Genomic DNA, 18207 nt, shown 5'->3' on the forward strand with positions numbered 1-18207 from the left:
AATTATTTTCTATTTTATTCATACTTTATTCTCATTTTTAACTTTTTAATTATCATTATTGGAAACATTATAGACATTATACGCTTAATAATATTTTTAATACTTGGGCCAAATAAACGGAGGAAGTATTAGTCGTGGACTCGTGGTTTGCATCTCGTAGTTTTCTAGTTGTGAGTCATCTTCCTGATCACACTTCCTGCTATATCATCATCATCATTAATCATCCTAGAGAGAGAAACTACAGAGAGAGAAACTACTGATCATCAATGGCGACGAGATACTGGATGGTGTCTCTTCCTGTCCAATCTTCTTCTTCTAATTTATGGTCTCAATTACAAGATTCCATCTCCAAACAATCCTTCGACACTCCTCTTTACCGTGTATATTCATCTCTCCTTTTTCTCTCTTTTCTCGCATTTTTTTCTTAGAAGAGGGTTTTTTTTTTTGTTTTTTTTTTTGTGTGTGTGTGTGTGGAAATTTCGTGATTATTTTTTAATTGATGTTGATTTCGACAGTTTAATGTGCCTAGTCTTCGAGTTGGTACCCTGGATTCGCTTCTATCACTCGCTGATGATCTTTTGAAGGTAAGATTGTTCAATATTAATGCAATGTGTGATGTAATCGAATTCGAATGATTGTATTTGATTGTTGATTGATTGATTTAGGGGAATTCGTTTGTGGAAGGTAAAATTGTTTCATGTTGAATCGCAATGTGTAATGTAATCGAATTTGAATTTGTGAATTTTAATTGATAAATGGTTGATTTAGGGGAATGCGTTTGTGGAAGGCGTAACGCATAAGATTAGGCGTCAGATCGATGAACTTGAGAGATCGTCTGGTGTTGATGCTGGTGCTTTGACTGTTGATGGTGTTCCTATTGATTCTTATCTTACCAGGTGAGGTACTTTTTTACAAAAAAAAATTGGAGGATCAAAAATTTGAGTGGTTCACTATACATATGTATTGTTTTAAGAATTTTGTTTGTGGTTTTGCTTTGGTAGATTTGTTTGGGATGAAGCAAAATATCCGACTATGTCTTCGTTGAAGGAGATTGTTGATGGTATTCATGGTTTTGTGGCCAAGGTTGAAGATGATCTCAAGGTATAAGTTCAGTAAATTTATTCTTTTTCTTATTTTTGAGATGCTTTATGTGCTGAAGGTTCGACTTTGAAGTTGTTAATGTAGATCTTAGGGTTTCACTGCTTTGTAATTTGTATCTTTTTGACTTTTGAGCATATTTATCTATTTTGAGATTGTTTTTCTTGCCAAAAATTTAGGTTTTGAAGGTAATTATGTAGATTTTTTTGGTATCAATGATGTGCAATTTACATCATTTTGAGTATAGAGTCAAATTCTTTATGTAGTAATAGAAATTTGATTTGTGCAATGCTAAAAGTTGATTTCTTGTATTCGGAGGTCTCTCAGACCTTCAGTTCAGTTCTGTTTATTTTTTTACTGGTTCATAATCCTTCTGTGTTTTGTTCATTTTCTGAAATTTCCTTCACCCATGCTAATAAAGTTCAGCTTTCTTTTATTCTTCTGCAGCTGAATCACTTTATATCCTGTACTTTATGGAACGGGCCTACTTTCTTATAACTCTGTTTGACCTTGAACTTCAAAATATGTTCGGTTTGAAAGTCGAGAGGGAAAGGGAGGGGGATATTAAACCTTTTTTTTGTTTGGATTGAAAGTTGATAGGGATGAGGAGAGAAAGATCAAACCTATTCTCTTGTTTGGATATCCCTTTAATTGAGAGAAAAGAGGGGGAGGGAATTGTTTCTCGAATCAGTGGCAATGGTTCAAAGAAAGGGGAGAAGAGATAAAAGTTGATAGGAAATGGAGAAGCAGCAAATAAATAAAAAAACAGTGTGTTGCCATTTACTCCTTCGTACTGTTTGAGTTTAATGCTTAGAGAAGTAAGAGGAGAAAGAAAATTTTAGGAAACTTATTGACTTCTCATGGTTCATGATTTACTGCCATTTTGGTCGATAAGCTACTGTTTCAATTAGGTAGGTAATTAGCTCAGAATAAAAGTTTAGTTTGGATAGGATAAAGTATCTAGAAAAGAATATGTATCAATTGATTTGGGATTACTGAAAGAGAAATATGTATCAATTAATTTGGGATGGAGAGTAATAAAATATTTCTTAAAGAGAGTTCCATTGGTCAAAGTTCAAACAAAGGAGACATTTGCCAATTTCCTTAAAATTCTGTGAGATTTATTTTTGATGCAACAATGAGAAAATACTCCTTTTCTCTTATGTACTTTTTCATCCATTCCCCTCTATCCAAACACACAGCTTTAGAGTTACAGTTTATTTACATAAATATTCATGTTTAGCATACGTGAGAAATTTTGATAAGTACTTGTATGAATAATCTTATGGATTTGATGGCTATTCATTGTTGGTTAATCTACAGTTCTACTCAGCTCTGATACTTGATTGCATTAGTCATACTGTGATTTGCTGTTGAGTGATTTTTAAATTGGAGAACTTCACCTCTGTTAGGTCCGTGTTGCTGAGTATAACAATGTCCGCAGTCAACTAAGTGCAATTAACCGCAAACAAAGTGGAAGGTAATATTTCAAGTGTTTGTCTTTGAAGAACATCTTTTCTATTGTTTTCTGACACACATTCTATCATCTCAGCTTAGCGGTGAGAGATCTTTCTGACTTGGTAAAGCCAGAGGATATCATTTCATCAGAGCATTTGGTTACACTTTTGGCAGTTGTTTCGAAGTTTTCACAGAAGGACTGGTTATCCAGCTATGAAACATTGACTGACTATGTGGTAAAGACTACATATTTTTTCTCGTCTTCAAATTTGAAATCCTTTGATAAGGGTTAGGTCTTCTTTAATGTGTTTAGTGCCAAAGTGGTTGCATGTCTGTGAAGAAGCATCCTATGCTGTGATCTTTTGGTGCTTGGCCTTTTTATGTTTTACCTAGTAGGTTTCTTGTCACTTAAGTTGAGCTCTTTCAGGTTCCCAGGTCATCTAAAAAGTTGTTTGAGGACAATGAATATGCCCTGTACACTGTCACAATGTTCAGCCGTGTTGCTGATAACTTCCGATTAAAAGCTCGTGAAAGAGGTTTTCAGGTACTATGGCTTCTTCTTTATCGATTTCCATTCTGTCTGTTTGCCTGATCGTAACTTAATTGATATCTCTTTGTTATGATTTGAGAAATAATGTTATTACCCAAACACATTGATGAAGCCATTTTCTCATCTTTCAATAGTTTTCTAATTATTCCGATGCTTCATGTAAATCAGGTTCGAGATTTTGAATACGACCCAGAAACACAAGATTCAAGGAAACAAGAGTTGCAAAAATTGGCTCATGACCAGGAAACAATGAGAACCGCACTTTTGCAATGGTGCTACTCCAGTTATGGGGAGGTAATTTTTAGAAAGTAGTGCTGTGCATGTTTTACTTCTATTTCATTTAGGTAACTGGAAACAATCAAATAAATCTAATCAATTGGGAACAATTTTGTTTACTATGTTGAGGCTTGTATCTATGCACTTTTTCTTCTTAAAATCCATTTGTAATAATGGATGGTCTCCTATTCAAATGCATTTATTTACTTTCCTTCTTTCTGGTTCTTGAGTGTAGAGAGCAGGATTTCCAGAGTTTGCTAGCGAATTCTAAATTGAAATTTTGGTGTTATGATATCAATTGTAAATCATTACTGATCCTGAATATGGAGAGCCGATTCAGTGAATTTATGGTCTTCATGGATTTTATTATTTATTTAGTATAAAGTACTTCACTCAAATTCTTCATTTAGTCCTAGGTAATAAGTATTAGAAAGTCTATCAAGGCCAAAAGGTATGGAACTTAAATTAGGATTCAATCTTCATCTAGACATATCAATTGTTTTGAACCACATATTTTTGTAGGGGAAAAATTTGAAAGGGGAAGAAAGATAAGAGAACATAGGTAATGGCCATTTTTAGCTAGATTTATGTATTTGTGATGTGAAAACAACATGCATGTCTTTTGACCATGCATGTATTATTTTGTAAAATATTTCTAGACAGCATGTCTTCTGTCCCTTGTCCAGTTTTTAGGATAATGTTTCAATTTCAACAGCTGACTATTGATGTGCATACTTGATATGTATTCATATCCAACAATTGTTTTGGTTGTCTGAGAAACATTTAGTACAACGAAAACAGGAATCTAAATAAACGAATCTGTAATACATTTATCTCAGCAATATTTGTCATTTTTATGAAGACTTTATTTGCATTTCATGATTCATTTTAAGGCCTAGTATTCTGCATCCCATCTCCAATTTGTCTAGAATTTGAATGTATGGCATTCCTGGCAACCCAGGCGCTGTACTGATGACACAATCATAGTACAAAAGCAAGGCCGTGTCGTATTGTATTAACCGCGTTGTAAAGCTTTTCAAATTTACCGAGTCAATATTACCAGTGCTATCAAGGTGTATAAAACTGCATTTTAGACCGGCTTGGGGAATTTCCCTTGATTTCGACCGATATTTGGCGGTATGATAACCACATCACTCCCATTACTACATCACTGTGTCATTACCGCAATCGCGGCCGTTACCACATTTTTGCACTGTGCACACAATGTGTGATTATGTGTCATTAAGTGATCACGTATGAAAAAAATAAACAATTAGGACGTGCATTGGGAGTTTTATGTACAGTCTCCCAAAAAATTTAGACTATGCTAGAAAAAAGTGTGGTGTTAGTAAGCACATATATCATTATATTTCAGTTTTTTCTTGCAAGAAGCTAAACAGTTTACAAATGTGTGTGGACAGCCATGAATCTCCTTTTTTATGAATTTGGCTTAGTGTCATTAGTGGAAGAAGGGAATAAATGTTCTCTCCTCTGCTTGAATACCCAAAGCTGGGAGAGGTGAAAGTTCAAACAGAATTTGAAAATGAATCTGAGCTATTGAGACTCAAAATTTGTTCTGATGTGTTCCAACCTCGAAGCCTTTTAAGGCTCAGGTTAGATCAATTTTGACTTTGTTGCAACTTACGCTCCTGCTATTATGTGAACCTAAACAACCATTTAATAGCAAAAAAAAGATGATAACAATGACAATTGTCTTTTTGTTTGTCCACTTTGGGAGAGAAATTTTTTTAAGGTTTTTGAGGGATATATTGAAGATAAAATATATTTATATGGATATTGTTAGATTTGTCTTAATGTATAGTTTTTAATTATACAATTCTTATAATTTTTTGTGATGTGTATTTAGAGATATCGAGAGACCCAAAATTTCCTTTAAAATGTGTGTAAAAAGTCAAGTGGACAAACAAAAAGGAGCAGTGAGAGTACACAGTTTGATGAAGTTATAATTTTGATAGTTATAATTTGTTACTTTTAGTTGTAATGACTCATTAAATATACACTTATTATTTATGTGAAACTGCAAATAATGTTTTTCTATCAAGGGTCAATGGAAAATAGTCTCTATATTTATATGGATATGGTTGCATATATCCAACCTTCCAAACACTGGGTGGGAGCCTTTTAATAGCATCGATAATAGAATATTATACTTTTCTAGCCCTTGTTTTATCGATTGTGTGATTTTTCAATTATTTAGTTGTGTAAAATTTGTGTGATATTCCGTTGTGATCTAGGCATGTGTGTTTTCATGTAGCTCCACCGTTGTATTTAATTGTTGTGATTCTCTTGGTTATCTGGATGGCTAGGCGATATGTTGTTTGGAGGCTCCTGTTTTGGTACTTGATCATATGACCGTACTGCATAAAAATTATGCTATTTTGTTTTCTTTTTCTTGGAATAATTGTGCTGCTTGGTTGATTATGCTTGTATCTTGTTTTCGTATCATTCTAACTTTTTCATCTTCAATTGAATGGAGTTTGGAATGTTGGTGATATGACTAAGAGGAAAAAGTAGGGGTAAACAACAGAAATGAGGACAGATACAATATGGTTTGGAGAATATTTCTGCCAAAAATGAAATTGACACATATAATCTATAATGATCTTGCTTCTTAGTAATTAGGCAGTGGCATACGACACCTCAATAAATGCTATATTTCTTATGCCTCATTCACCACACGATAGGGTTTGTGCTTCAGAAAACATTTCAGTGAGGGTTTGAGGAACATCTACACAAATGAGAATGTTGTATATTGGTAGTTATTGAAGGCTGTGATATTCTTATTTTGTTACCACCCATTTATGTCAAGTAAAAAATTCTGCTGCTACTCTAGTTGGTGTTTCTATGATCAAGTAAGTGTTTGCTTATATATTGTCATACCAAACAACATATAACTACAACGCTTACCCTTACCCTTAGTCCTCTTTATCATTTCCCTTTCCCTTACATTTTGTGTTCTCATGCCAAACACTCCCTTAGTGTGACTGACAAAGACTTGGTTTTAAATCATCCAGAATAAGAAAAGCTGTAATTGAACTGGTGTTCGCTTCCTTAGTTTATTGAGTGTTTGGTTGCAACTGTTGATTTCATGTCATTTACAAAGCAATATTTTATACCAACACAAGCTGTGTTACTTTTTATCTATGTACTTGTTTGCGATATCAGCTTCTTATTAGACCATTAACACTATTGTCAAATTCTTTATCTGTGATAATGTATACTGATTGCAGAAACTAACTTGAAATGTGGGAACAGGTGTTCAGCTCATGGATGCACTTCTGTGCTGTACGTGTATTTTCTGAGAGCATATTAAGATATGGCTTGCCTCCAAATTTCTTGGTAAATAGAGCTTGAGCTAATTTTTCATTGCACTGCTCATTAAATTAGTTTCATTTTGATATTTCATTGAATTTGGTTGTTTATGGATTGTATCAGGCCTGTGTTTTAGCTCCATCCCAGAAAAGTGAGAAGAAAGTACGCACAATTCTTGAACGGCATTGTAGCGCTGCCAACAGGTAATAACGACATTTGGATTTAGTCGTTCGCTTGTGCTGTGGATTAATGAATGACCTTTTTGTGTTTTAACAAGCAATAAAGAAGGATCAAATCTCGTATGAGACCATCTCATTGAGAGAGTCCACCTAAAAAGCCCTAATTCAAAAAAAGGGTGTTTTAATATCCAAAGTGGATGTTATGATTAATTTAACTAGACTATCTAGCTCAATTCAGGACTGTCTCTTAGTGAGACCGTCTTAAATGAGATTTTGTGATATAGAATTAATTTGAAAAATACTAAGGGATGTCACCCATAATTCTCAAGGCCCGAGAAGCAGTGCCAAATCCTCAAGCTATCATGTAGACAATGAAGTGTCAGTTGGTTAGCGTGGCAATTCTAATACTGGAATGAGATTCAAGAATTTCGACCCAAGACCTTTAGACATTATTGGTGGTTGCACACCTAGCGATCAATTTAGTTTTGAACTGTAGCTCGCATTCTCGATGTAGAAAGTTTAATTCTGAACTTGCCTTATGTCAAGTTTAGTCTTAATTATTAGTCTTAATTTTTCTTAAATATTTTATGTCAAGTTTCATGTTGGGGCTTGTGCAGCTCCAAACATCTCTTTTCTTCATAAAATCCATTCTCATCTGATAACTTTTGGGGGTGGCGTTGGAATTTTTGAAGAATAAACAAACGTTTTGAGGGCGGAGTTCCATTACAATGGTAGTTATAATGTAAACTTCCTCTCTTCCTCTAAAAATCATCGCCATTAAGGCATTAACTATATTTATGACCAAATACCAACAGGCAACTGACTGTAATTGAAGTTGGAGTAAAACTCTCGAAATTTTTTTTCTTGGAAACTCCCTTTTATATAGTTCGCATATTGTTGCAGTGTGCACTGGAGATCTGAGGATGAAGTTGGAGCAATGGCTGGTCTGGCAGGTGACACTGATGCTCATCCATATGTATCATTCACGATCAATCTTGTTTAGTTTGTTGGTGATAATCGGCTTAGTCTTCTTGAAACGGGTTGAGATCAAATGCCAATGTAGAGTACCTGTAGACCACCATTTGTGCAATTTCTCTTCCATGGCTTGATTTTGCTGCTTTTGAATTTGTGGAGATTTCATTGGAGCGGTTTATCTTTATTTATTTATATTGTTCAAAGTTCATAAATAATCCTGCAGGTGTATTCTTTGCAATAGCCGAGGGTTCTCTGAGAGAGAGCTCCCTTTTTCTTTGGTTATGATTTGTAAGTGAAAGTCAGAGATGTATTCATAATATTACCCTATTTTCATTGTTTATGTTAAATCAAGCACACCTACTTTAACTTTCAGCTTTTTAAGTTAGTGATATGTATTATAAGAGAAGCAAAAAATGAATATTAGTGAGAATTTTCTTTGGTCTGAAACATGTCCAGGATCTCAACATGGCTCGGCAATCTTCAGACATTCTGAAGCACAATGTTGCGGCGTTTTGCCCAAAAAAGTCATAGTTAGTCGCTTTACCAAAAACAAAAGGGATAAAATACGCTCAACTAATCATCTCGGTTAGAAAAAATCATGTGATTTTACACAGTTGCATTCCATACCTACTTGCAGGCCGCAGCTGACCACTAATAATGTTACATTCATGTACTTAGAATTCTATAGGTATTTGATAGTATATATATGGGGATAACAAAAGATTTCGAGGAATATCTCGCTCAGTTGTAAACGACCATTCTTACTGGTGCTGCTCCATAGCGCTAGCTTCAGCGCAGTGCTTGTCTGAAAAACGCATTCAAGGAGGAATCAAACAATTTGTTAAAAAGAAAGTACGGAGTGCAAAACAGTATCAAAGGCATAGCCATCTAAAGCCACTATTTAACGTTACAATTTAGAAGAAACCACGCGCTGCACGTCTACAAGACTCATAGCAAAAGAAATATCATGAGATTCAAAACTGCTAAGCCAATACTCAAAGAACAAGTCAACTGACAATTATAAAAGGTCTCGGTATCGTAAGCAAATTTGAAACGAGAAAAATGAAAATGGAATAGCCTTCCCGACCTTCCTCCCAAAACTAAAACCTCTTAAAAGTAAATTCTAAAGAAACATATAATGTTTTACAATATTCATCAATTAATTTGTCCGAAAGGGAGGGATTTTGGCAGAATCATGCTTACCGTGCAATCAACTCGGCTGCAGCACTCCTAGCACACTTCAAAATTTCAAGTTTCTTTGCCAGGTCATTATCACCAAAGATTGACCATAAATTCCGAAAGAACTTCATATAGGCAATAGTCAATTGAGCCGCACCTCTGTTGTCATCTTCATCCAAAAGATCAGCATGATCTGATATATTATTTGATGTGTCACCTACATCATTTTTCAAAAATTCTTCGAAAAATCGGGAATCTCCTAAGCGGTTTGTTGTTCTTTTTTGAATCAATGTTTCTAACTTCGAAGCCATCTCAATTGCTCGCTGAATACATAATGGTGGAAGCTACAAGAAACAAGTAGAATATTATCGAGATTAAAGTTTTGGCATCGTTGTTTAATTAATCTTCCTTCTGAGGGAAAGGATAACGGTATTATGGAAAACGATGAACAGTGCCTAACCTGTGCAAGCTTAGCAACCTTGAAACCGAAGCTCCTTTGGGATATACCCGGCACAAGCTTGTAAAGATACGTAACATCTTCATGGTCCATCTTGTCACCATTTAGATCAGATTTTGGGCTAGAATTTTTTTTTTCCACTGTCAAATATGAGACATGGTATGTCCCCACAGCACCGGGAAATTCTTTTTGAATTTCAGCAATTTTAGGGTAGTGAGTGACAAATAGCACCATGCTCTTCTTTTGGTTGAGAACATAGTGTAAAGTAGCATAGGCAATAGCTACCCCATCATGAGTACTCGTGCCTCGCCCCAGTTCGTCCATAATCACAAGAGAGCGGGATGTGCACTTGTTTAGTATGTTCGAAGCCTCACTAAGTTCTTCCAGAAAGGTGCTCCTTCCTTGCTGAATATTGTCGGAAGCACCCATTCGGGTATGGATAGCATCCAGAACCTGTAGTGTAGCGGAGGAAGCAGGTACAAAAGAACCAACCTAGAAAGATAATTTAGTTATTATACATTGATCAATGGGGATTATTATAATTTTTAGTAATAAAAACGGGCCGGATTGGGCCGGGCCGTGGTTTCAAAGCCCAGCCCATGTAAAGTTTACAAGGCACTTATCCAATCTGGCCCATAGTTAATTAAGCCTGCCCCCGCCCGGACCGTTTCCGCACATTGAACACCCCTAAGCAAGACAAAGATATCTAAGCAGCATAAAACATGAATGGTACATGGTTATGAAAAACAATCACAAGAAAATAATTCAATCGCGTCGAGAGGAAAATTCAATGACATGAAGAAATTAGAAATTGAATTAAAAAAAAGTTTTATGAATGAACTATGAAGTGAATTGTGACATGTTTAGCCCTAAGCCTCTAACCAAAAGTCTCACCGTGTAACCAAGATATGAGATAAAATCTATTTTAGTAAAGGCGTCAAAAAGAAAAAGTGCGAGTTGAAAGTTAAGGCCAAAGGTGGTGAAAGGAAACCAATGATATAGGACTAGGTCTACGAAATTGCAACCAAATACTTGATGAAGTACAAGAAAATGTTCCGGGGTAATGGGAAAACGACCAGCTTGTTGATACCTGAGCCATTATTGCAATGAGAGCAACTTGGCGGATATAGCAACTCTTGCCACCCATATTCGGTCCAGTAATAATCTGACAGAACTGTCGATCTCCGTGAAGATCAGTATCATTTGGCACAAAACTGTCTTCTAGTATAGTCTCCAGAACCTACAATGCCCCACCAATTAGACAGAATCTTAAAAAAAGATTTAACTTATTCGCTTCACTATACATCTAAATTAATGTCTGATCTAAAATCAAAGTATTTTGTCTTACTGCATATTGTGCAATATGTACCATAACTAGTTCAACTCTGACAACTTGAACTGAACAAAAAGAGAAAACAATGCTAAAAAATGGAAATTCCATGTGATAACCCTGAGCTTTCGGCTTTTCCGCAGGCAAACGTACATTTTTTTAATCTACATGGTAACCTTGACCTTCCAACTTTTCCACGTGGCAAACAAAATTGAAGGCTTTTTGTTTACTTTACGCTATTTTTAGCCAACATAATGACATTTTTTTAAAAAGCAAACGTTGTGCACCCTAATTGACCATATATTTCGAAATCCAGTCGATATAAGTACTCATGGAAAAGTTGAAAGCTCAAGGTTACCACACAAAATTTAAAAATATTTGTGGAAAAGACAAAAACTCAGGGCCAACACATGGAATTTCCCTAAAAAAAATTGAAGTCAAGAAATAGAACAGGTAGGAGCAAACAACACATACACGCGCATCCCACTCCCCAAAATCCCCACAATCCACCTAATCAGTCCCATACCACTTTTGGTCGGATGATGATACGAATATGAACTCTTTATCAACTTACTTGAACTCATTGTATAAAAAATAAAAGTCAACGCACCGGATGACAACCAGAGATAATCTGTATTTGAACAGGTTCCTTATCATCCACAAAAACTGGACGTACATAATTCTGAAATAGATAATAGACATCAAAGATCAATACGTGAAAATAGCTTAAAATGGAGTCAGAAACGGAGAGGGATGAGTGAAGTGGAATCGTGAACTGCTGAAGTTTCTTGCTCTTCCTATACACGCACCTTAGTTCTAGACAGAACTGCTAGAGAATGCAAACAATCTAAAGCAGCAAGTGCTTGAATAGCAGCTTGAAATTCAGCGTAATGGCTACAGAATTCCCCCAAGAATTTGTCCCATGCAGAACGACAGACGAGAGTTAGCTCTTCATTCGCCAATGATAATCGGTCCAATGCAGTCAAAACTTCGGGCGGATGATAGCGAACTGTTTTCTTCGTGCTATTCACCTTCACCCAGTTTGAAGGCACCCTAGCTTCTGACGGCAACTGCATATTTAATTTTTCATAAAAATAATTGGATAAACATAAATTAACTGAACTAGTCTGTAATAAACTGGATCCGGTCTTGGAATCGTCAAAACCAAGAACAGTGCAAGAACACAGAAAAACAGCTATAGAACAATAAATTATACTCCTAACATGTTTTGATTGTAGTACCAAGCATTACAAGAAAGATAGTAATACAAGCATTTGAGAAGTTTGCAACTCTCCCAAAATGAGTATAAAACTCAACCTAAAAAGTCTAATACTCCCTCCAATTCAGAGTTAATGTCTTATTTGCTTTTTGAACACTATTCACATTTCACTCTTAATTTGCATTTAATTCTCAATCTAAAAGTTCAAATATAGTCAACTGAAGGTTATTAATATCAACTTTTTATAATTTTTGATTATACACAATTATAGAGATATTATGGATTGAATTAATGCATTCGCAAACGTGCAAAAAGCAAATAGGACATTAACTTTGAATTGGAGATAGTACAATTTTCTTATATCCTTCTCTACAGCTCCCCTTCCTTTTTATACTATCCCAACTAGTTAACTCATACTAAAATACGCATGATACCCTCATAAACAATACTCCCTCCTATTCACCTAATGTGTCCTATTTGACTTTTCACCATCTTTTAGGTGGTCAAATGGGACCGCATGTGAAAAAAAAAAGGTGTGTTGTTTTTAATTTTAATAGGGGTAAAGTGGGGTTAGTAGGTGTAAAGGTGTAAAAAAAGTTAAGTTTAATAAAGGTAAATTGGTAAATTTAACATACCCAAAATAGAAATGACACATTTAGGATGACTTAACCAAATAAGAAAATAAGACATTTAGGGTGAATAGGAGGAAGTATATAACATTGTCGTTTATCACTAGGGGATACAATAGTATATAACTTCAGTACCATGCAAGAAATAGAATAAATGGGTTAAACATGCAAATTACCTCTATCAAATGAGTTGTACCAGATACATTCATGAAATTCAAAGAGTGCATCTTAAGTTGCTTGCGGTACAAACTAATGAGAGATTCCAACTCTTCCCTAACCGCTTCTACCTTCTTTCGAGCTTCATCAACCTGAGATGAAATTTTAGAACAGGGACAAAAGTCAAGGGTTGATGGGTAAGGTTCATTTAACAAACCTCGGAAAATTTTCCATCTGCAACGCAAATAAGATTCAATAGATCTCCCTTCTCAGCTGCCTCTTTATTTAAGGACAACAAAAATTTGGCAGCACAGTTTATCAGGTTGGATGAAGCGGCAGTCTGAATCAAATTTCTCAACAAAGCAGACTGAATTGTTTCGATTCCAAGTTGTTGAAGTTGCTTTGCAGCTAGTATGATGCCATGGACAACAGCAATGAACTGAAGATCATATTTCGAGAACTTTCAGTAAATGACTAAAAAGTTGGAACAATGTAATGGATCTAAAAGTTACCACAAAATACAAGATCAATGGCTGAAAAGAGAGCATATTTGACAACAACTTTTTCACTTGTACATTTAATAACGAGGGTATAATTTTTTCAAACACGAAATTCATTTATTGAAATCCTGAAGCAGTTTCAATGGAAACGAGAAGGATTATATTTTTTTATTACCTCCAATGGGGTAGCTGTCTTGTGATAAATTCTCGTTATTCCACGTTGCACGTCAGGGGACTGTGTCAACGTCGTTAGAACTGAAGAAAGCACAAAACTGATATCACTCGGAACATTTGCAGCATCAGCAATGCTACAACCACCCATAGCATCCGCAATCTCAGCAACAGCATCAAGCCGAGCAGCTATCATGTGTCTGTCACATAATGGATGAGTTACCTGAACAAAAGAGTAAATGTTGCAGCTCAAGACGGAAAATCAAATTAATTGTTGATTTAATTCAGTTTAACACATACCCAATGCCTTAAAAGCCTTTGGCCGAATGTGGTAATTGTATGATTCATAGTCTGCAGCAACGAACCAGACTCTAAACCATTGCTGTTGTTCTTCAAAAGCTTGAAAAGGCAAGATGAAACTTTTAATCAACTATTGTCGGCAGGACAAAAATTACAAATATTACACAACGATCATATGATGAAACTATTTTAAAATTTAGAATAATTTGTGAATTACAATCTTAAAGTTTAGCACTTTTGCGAATTACAGCCTCAATGTTTATTTTTTGCGAATTATAGCCTCCAAAGCATCAAACTTTACAGGTTCAGGCTAAAAATACAGAAATCCAAGATAGACTATTGACCTTAAAAAGACATGTCAAAGTTGGGCTAACCTCAAGTTGTTGAAGTGTGTTAGCAGAAAGATTCATCTCAATGTTACTAGAGTACGGACGAAATGAAGCTCCTAAAGAAAAAACCCTCTCTAGACCAAATTGTTTGAGATGCCGCACAGTAATAGCCAAAGCCTGCACAGCCAATGCTGGCATATCCATGATCCCCTATAAAACCAAAAATATCCCAAAAACAATTTATCAACAAGAAAAAATTACTATTAATAGAAATGCCAAAGCCTTAATTTCAAGTCCTCGACAATATGGGGTCGTCTATTTTAACCAAAAAAAAAATTCATAGTGGAAAATTAGCATGAGCTGAAATTTAAAGTGTCAAGAAAAAAAGATTTAGAGGAAATTTAAAGGAACGCAAAGTGTAAGAGATAGGGACTATGGAGATAAAGAATTGAACATAATGTAATGCGAAAAAACTCAATAACCCAATGCCATCCAATGACTCCCACCTAAGCCAGTTTTAGGGGGTTGGATTTACACCTTACCTTTGTAAAAACAAAAGAGGTTCTTTATGATTGACCCTTAAAAAGCAAACATCTTCTGCAACTTCACAACTGCTCGGCACAAGCGTGCATGATAATGAGTCATTTTTACTATAGTCCAGTACAATTTAAACCCAATGAATTAAATTTAAAGAGACAAAAGAAAAAATTGAAGGAGAATACTTTGATTCAATGGAGATAACAATTGCAAGTACTACTTTACACATAAAAATATGTATAAATTCACACATAAAAGCACTGGTTAAAAAGAATGGTTTGTCATAGACTTGGCATCAACAACCATTAACGGAAAATACAAATTACAAAAGTTCATACCAACTAAGGTGACTAAAATAAACAATTTGGTTATTTTGGACAATCCAGCAGAAAAATACCTTAATTGCAGGCTCGTATCCTTCACCAGTGGTTTCTCCCTCATTATCTTGTAAACCCTCATCTGCACTTTTGTTCTCAAACAAAGACATTAGTTCAGCCAATGCGCCACCATCTTTAAAGCAATCACACGACGCACGCTCCACACGCACATTAGATGCAGGCCCAGCATAGTTCAATAGCAACTAAGGAGATAAATTGAAATGAATTAAGAAATCCACCACACAACCCAATGAATATTAACATTATAAATCAAATGAACAATAAGAAACTAATAAAATTTCAACATTACTCGTTCCTGAACCATCAACCTATCCCAAAACTCAGATTGGGTTTTGCTGGTTGTCTATGATAGACAAACCAAATCGGCCGTAAAAGGTGGTTTCTTACCGATGACCTTATAATGAATTATGTTCAATTCACCAATCTACCGCCTACCCAATATTGTTGAGATTAAGGCATTGGCATAGTTGTTGTATTCTCCAAATAACAACAAATCAAAATTCCTATTTCAAATAAATAGGTATGAACTACTATTCGGTTCATCATACACAGAACATCAATAATACAACTCAATCAATCACATTTTAGCATCCCTAACAATGAAAAGAAACTTTATACCACCCTTCACTACATCACCAACCTCTCTAAATTGGTTACAGGTGGGTTAGCATTGGTTAAAAATGTGATTTACTACCCTATACAAAAATCCTCAAAATCATTTTCCAAGTGATAAAATTCAGACATATGTTATTACAATACATAGACGGTATTTGGCAACTCGCTATCAATCAACTGGTCGCTGATAGATGATTACAGTGGTTGATTTGACCAACTGATTTTGAACGCGCTGCTATGAGCAGCTTGTTCACAGGGTCGTTCCTAACCATAGGCAAGGTAGGCATTTGCCTAAGGTCCAAAATTAAAAAGGACCCTAAAATTAGAAAATACTAGTTAATGAAAGTAACATTTAAAAATTTGCAATTTATGAGTAGTTCTTTTATCATTTAAAAATTATATGACACGTCTATATTTTTAAAGCTAATTATAATATATATGGTCCGTATTTGTGATTTTTCCAAACACCCGTTTAGTTCAAAATCGACCCTCCATAACAAGAGTCCATTTCTTTCAGTTTGACTAGGATCCATACAATGTCAGGAAAAACACTGCTTGTTCAAAAATAGCTTATTCATATCAATAAGCTGTTTCAACCAGCCAGTTTACCAAATATTAGAATTGGCTGGTTTGACCATTAAACTCTCTAAAATTGTTCAATAAGCCAATTTGCCAAAAACACCCAATAGTAAATGAACAAACTCAACTAAAATCTCGACCTCTAAATAATCATATCAACAATATAATAACTCCAAGAACAATGCTAACAAACTAATACATAAAAAACAATCAAAAACAGTAGGTGAGTAGCAAACAATAGAAATTCATCAATTACCTTTTGTGTTCTTTTAGATAAAGGGTCCCCTAGAAGCAACTCAGCAGGAGACAAACTCAAAAGCATAGCTTCAAGCCCATTCCTCATCAAACCATCATTAAATTCTCCATACACAACATCCCCAGTTGAAGTTTCAACAGCAACAACACCAATTTTCACTTCGAAACCGCTTTCAATACCACAATTCACATTTTCACTTAAAACATCATTCTCAACCACACAAAACAAATAATTATTCAATGAGCTACAACCCTCTTCACCACCCCCTAAATCATCAACCGCCTCAATCGTGGCTTTCGTGTACAATGCTGACAACCCACGGGTAAATGGGCCACCACGGTTTGACCCATGGGCCTTGATGGATGCAGTTTCAGTTTGCTTAACTACACCCACTTTATACCCTTCACTAACAAGTCTCCTAACATGAACATGTAACCTAAATGTGGGTATACTAGCAGTCAAAAAATTATGATCAACATGAGAATAAATTCCTAAAACCCTAGCAGCAGTTTCAGCATCTTTACCAAAAAACCTATACTTATATCCAACTTCAATCATTAACAAAACATCAGGGTATTTATTCTTAAGCTCCACTACTTGTTGCTCAAGTGGGGTATACTTTGGATTCACTATATGGGATTCTTTCAAAGTTTGCCCCTTCATTGAAGCTTCTAAAACATCATCAGAAGGTTCAAGAAGCTTCTGAAGGAATTTCTGGTGAAGGGTCGGATTTGAATTAGGAAAAGAAGAAATAGGGTTATGAGAATTAAAGGAAAATTTGAGTCTTTTTGAAGAATTATTCATGGGATTTTCAGTATGAGGGGAAAGATTAGATCTTTTTGAAGAATTATCATTTGGGGATAGAAATTCAAGGGATTTAAGGCGTTTTTCAGGGGTAAATGATACTTTAGTGATAATTTTTGAGGGAGAAGAACGAGAATGTGAGGGTTTATTGTCATTTTGAGGAGCAGGTGATGAATGGATTTTGGGTTTTGGTGCAAAAAACTTAGAAATTACTTCTTGTTTTTGTTTTCCCATTTTAATGGTGAAATTATTGCTTTTAAGATTGAAAATTTTTAAGTAATAATGTTTAGATTGAAAGATTGAAGAGGAATGGAAAGACAATCAAGGGTTTTTTTGAGGGTTTATATCAGAAGAAAAGTGATGGGATTGTGGTTGTGGTTATGGCGGTGGGAAGTTTAGTTTATTTGGCGCGCATTTTCTAGGCTGAACTTTCCTTGTAAACTTGCAGTCTTCCATATGGAGGGGCTATTCGCTATTCCTATAATTTGTCCCAAATTAAGCTTGATTTCCAATTGTAAAAAATTGCATGTGATGGGTTTGATTTTGATAAAATTACTTCACTTATTAGGTTTAATTTTATTGTTTTAGTTAAATTGAATTTTAAAGTTAGTTTTTAGTCTATAATATTGTTCAACATATTTTGATAAAAAGTCACTTTTTACTATGTACTATTTAACAATTTTTTTTAATATTATTAATAATTCATAAATAACAGTAAAAATATTTATTTTTTATTCCCAATCAATCAGATATATCAAAAAGGACTTAAAATATATTTTAACAATTTTGAACATTAAATTTTCTATCCAATCCCATCGGGAGAATTTAACACCCAAGATGACGTGATTATAATTGAGAGAATTAGAGAATAGGAGAATA

At 34.9% G+C, this 18207-nt stretch overlaps 2 protein-coding genes across 2 annotated transcripts; one reads left to right on the forward strand and one right to left on the reverse strand.

Annotated features, from left to right (window-relative positions):
- The first annotated feature begins 126 nt into the window (after positions 1 to 126).
- LOC130806633 (V-type proton ATPase subunit C) lies at positions 127 to 8316 on the forward strand. Its single transcript, XM_057671785.1, has 11 exons — positions 127 to 380; positions 516 to 584; positions 769 to 896; positions 1002 to 1101; positions 2511 to 2578; positions 2651 to 2792; positions 2984 to 3100; positions 3275 to 3400; positions 6659 to 6742; positions 6839 to 6918; positions 7798 to 8316. The coding sequence occupies exons 1-11, from the start codon at positions 267 to 269 to the stop codon at positions 7895 to 7897; spliced, it is 1128 nt and encodes a 375-aa protein (XP_057527768.1). The 5' UTR covers positions 127 to 266; the 3' UTR covers positions 7898 to 8316.
- Positions 8317 to 8433: 117 nt separating this feature from the next.
- Positions 8434 to 17812, reverse strand: LOC130806632 (DNA mismatch repair protein MSH3). The gene is made up of 13 exons (XM_057671783.1): positions 16525 to 17812; positions 15074 to 15256; positions 14185 to 14349; positions 13811 to 13909; positions 13515 to 13733; positions 13057 to 13278; positions 12860 to 12991; positions 11645 to 11905; positions 11446 to 11517; positions 10596 to 10745; positions 9509 to 9997; positions 9073 to 9392; positions 8434 to 8674 (listed from the first exon to the last, which is right to left on the reverse strand). Exons 1-13 carry the CDS (start codon positions 17560 to 17562, stop codon positions 8659 to 8661), a joined length of 3366 nt encoding a protein of 1121 aa, XP_057527766.1. The 5' UTR covers positions 17563 to 17812; the 3' UTR covers positions 8434 to 8658.
- Between the last annotated feature and the right edge of the window lie 395 nt (positions 17813 to 18207).

Source organism: Amaranthus tricolor, chromosome 2, assembly GCF_026212465.1.
Source record: "Amaranthus tricolor cultivar Red isolate AtriRed21 chromosome 2, ASM2621246v1, whole genome shotgun sequence".
Taxonomy (NCBI): domain Eukaryota; kingdom Viridiplantae; phylum Streptophyta; class Magnoliopsida; order Caryophyllales; family Amaranthaceae; genus Amaranthus; species Amaranthus tricolor.